Source organism: Alexandromys fortis, unplaced genomic scaffold, assembly GCF_014885135.2.
Source record: "Alexandromys fortis isolate MF-2015 unplaced genomic scaffold, M_Fortis_MF-2015_v1.1 scaffold_23, whole genome shotgun sequence".
Taxonomy (NCBI): Eukaryota; Metazoa; Chordata; class Mammalia; order Rodentia; family Cricetidae; genus Alexandromys; species Alexandromys fortis.
The window spans coordinates 15,273,410-15,276,526 of NW_026067907.1; the positions used below are offsets into that span (position 1 = coordinate 15,273,410).

The 3,117-nt window shown below is 36.4% G+C and overlaps 1 protein-coding gene across 1 annotated transcript; it reads left to right on the forward strand.

Moving 5' to 3' along the window:
• The first annotated feature begins 1,021 nt into the window (after window positions 1-1,021).
• On the forward strand, window positions 1,022-1,939 carry LOC126497584 (olfactory receptor 1013). Its single transcript, XM_050135692.1, has one exon. It carries the CDS (start codon window positions 1,022-1,024, stop codon window positions 1,937-1,939), a length of 918 nt encoding a protein of 305 aa, XP_049991649.1.
• The last annotated feature ends 1,178 nt before the right edge of the window (window positions 1,940-3,117 follow it).

A 3,117-nucleotide genomic window follows, 5' to 3' on the forward strand; every position in this document is an offset into this window, starting at 1 on the left:
TTCAATGCTTAATAAATGTGCTCTGCTAAATGATGTGTAAGCTAAATTTTGTTTTTAACCTGCAAGATGTGTCAGCAAAATAGTCTATTAAACACAATTTTCACATTAGTATATTTGATTCCATTGCTGTGATGTTAAAATTAAGTCATGAGTTGAGGGAACAAAAAATGGATGCTGTGTGTGTGTGCGTGTGTGTGTGTGTGTGTGTGTGTGTGTGTGTGTGTGTGTGTTCATGCAGCTGTAGTAGAGTGTGGACACCAGGCGTATTTTTTTGAGACAGGATTTTCCACTAATATGGGAACTCACTACCTCAACAAGACTATCTGTTGAGTAAACACAAGGATCCTTTTATCCTCACCTGCCTAGCACTGGTATTACAGTCATGGCACACTGTGCACAGAATTTTATATAGAAGCTAAAATTTGAACCTGAGTTTTCATTTTATTATGACAGTTTATTGACTGTGCAAAGTCTCCAAGTTGAGAATAGATAATCTTGTTACAGAATTTAGAAACTGAAGTTATAAGTAAAAGCTATCTTTAAAGTGATATAGTAATAGCTGGGATGGAGTCAAAGAATATGTTTGTCTGAATCCACTTGATGGATAGGATGTTTAAGCATTTTATAAGCAGAATGTTTAGGGAACATTTTGTAGCTGTATGAAATTAAAAGGTTATATAGTCAAAATAGTTAAGCACTGGGGATATATTTTCTACTTAATAAGGAGAAAGCAGCATATAATTTGCAATAATGGATAATTTAATGAAAATTATTTTGCAAATGGAAAGTTATTTATATTTCAAACTAAAATATAGTAAAATAATCCACAATAATTTTGCTTATATTAAAATCTCTTTTATTTCTATTATTTGAATTAAGCTACATCTTCTAAATTTATAAAAAGTTTCATTAATTACATTTTCATGACACTTATTTCTTTAACTTATTTTTCATTTATTCAGTGTAATAGCTTAATCTGAAACTTCCTTTTCTCTCCTCTTCAGTTACATTAATTACAGTCATGTATCAGAATAATAATACAATCAGTGAGTTCATCATGTTGGGATTCACAACCGACCCAATGATGCAGAAGATACTGTTTGCAGTGTTTCTTGTTGTATATACATTGACTTTGCTGGGAAATAGCTCCCTCATTGTGTTAATTTGCAATGATTCCCGGCTCCACACACCCATGTATTTCTTCATTGGAAACCTATCATTCCTGGATCTTGGGTTGTCTTCTGTCTACACCCCAAAGATCCTAGCAACATGCATCTCTGAAGACAAGAGCATCTCCTTTGCTGGCTGTGTGGCTCAATTCTTCTTCTCTGCGGCACTGGACTACACTGAGTGCTACCTTTTGGCTGCCATGGCTTATGACCGCTATGTGGCCATCTCAAAGCCCCTGCTTTACTCACAAGCCATGTCCTTAAAGCTATGTGTATTTTTTGTGGCTGCTTCATATCTGGGTGGTTTCATTAACTCTGTCATCATCACCAAAGACACTTTTGCCTTGAATTTCTGCAGTGACAATGTAATTGATGACTTTTTCTGTGATATCCCACCCCTGGTGAAGCTGGCCTGTGGCAAGAAAGAGAGCTTTCAGTCTGTGTTGTTCTTCCTCTTGACTTCCAATGTCATCATCCCCATTGTATTTATCCTGGCCACCTATCTCTTCATTATTGCCATTATCCTGAGGATTCGCTCCACTCAGGGTCGCCTTAAGGCCTTCTCTACCTGTTCGTCCCACCTCATCTCTGTGACCTTGTACTATGGCTCCATTCTCTACATTTATGCTCGTCCCAGATCAAGCTATTCTTTAGGTAGGGACAAAATTGTTTCAACCTTTTACACAGTGGTTTTCCCCATGCTGAATCCTTTGATCTACAGCCTGAGGAATAAGGATGTGAAAGAGGCTCTGAAGAAACTCCTCAAGTGAAACAAGATCATTTCCTCGTAAGAAGCAAAGAAAATATTTAATCATGTTACTCATGTTCTAAGAAAGATGCCACTGACCATAGTTCTATCAAGTAATATAAAGGGACATGTCACTCATCCATATGACTTCTGAATGTATACATAAACTCTCCAAACCAGAGTACTATAAAGATTCCTGTGTACTCATGTTTATTGCAGCAATATTAACAAAGACTGGGTTATGGAATTATTCTAGGTGCCTATCCACAGGCATATGGAAACTTTTGTAATGTGTACAAGATAACTCTTTACTAGGGTATAAGAAGAAATTTAATTAGCATTTTTGCGGGAAAAATGATAGAAGTAGAGAGCATCATTATGAAGAATAAACTAGTTCCACCAGAACAAAAATATTAAACTTTGTCTTATTTTTGGAAGTTTGGAGATGAATAGAAGAGTATGGAGGCTGAACTGGGGTCACTAGAAGAGGAATAGAGAGAGACGGAGAAAGTGGACAGAGGAATAGTAACAGAAGACATGTGTTCTTCTGTTATATAAAAAAAGACATGTTTATGATATCTGCAGTGATATCATAAACCACTTCACACCATTTTATATGTTAATTAAATTATAACATGAACTTTTAATTAAAGAATAAAGATTTTATGCAATGGGTGCAGCTTACTAAGTGGGCCAGGTCACATTCTCTATTCAAAACTTTAAAGTGCTTGCCTGTAAAGTGCTTTTCCTCAGGGGTCCAAAAAAGATGCTAGGATAAGTGAATGAACTGAAGTCTGAGGGTTGAGGAATCTACTCATAACAGGTTCTTTCTATCCATGTCTTTTTATTTTTCTCTCTTCCAATTCTTCTGTCCTATCTGTCTATAATTTCTTAGCTCTAATTCTCTGTCTCAAGTCTAATTCCAACTCCAATTCTCTGCTATATTCTTCTCCTTCTCTTCCTCCTTTCTCATTTTCCTGTTTCTTCTAATATCTGGGACACGTATGCTCCAACTTTTGCTCCAGCTTCTATTAACTCTCTTTGATCTGACCTGGCTATACAAGTCCCCCGAAATCATGCGGGCATAGAAAGTAACCAGATAACCTATGTAAAGAGACAAGGGAAGTTTTCGGTCTTTGGCCTATTAGCACATTCACCAAATATTGCAAGCTCTAGGGGCCTTTTATATCTGGAGTTTAT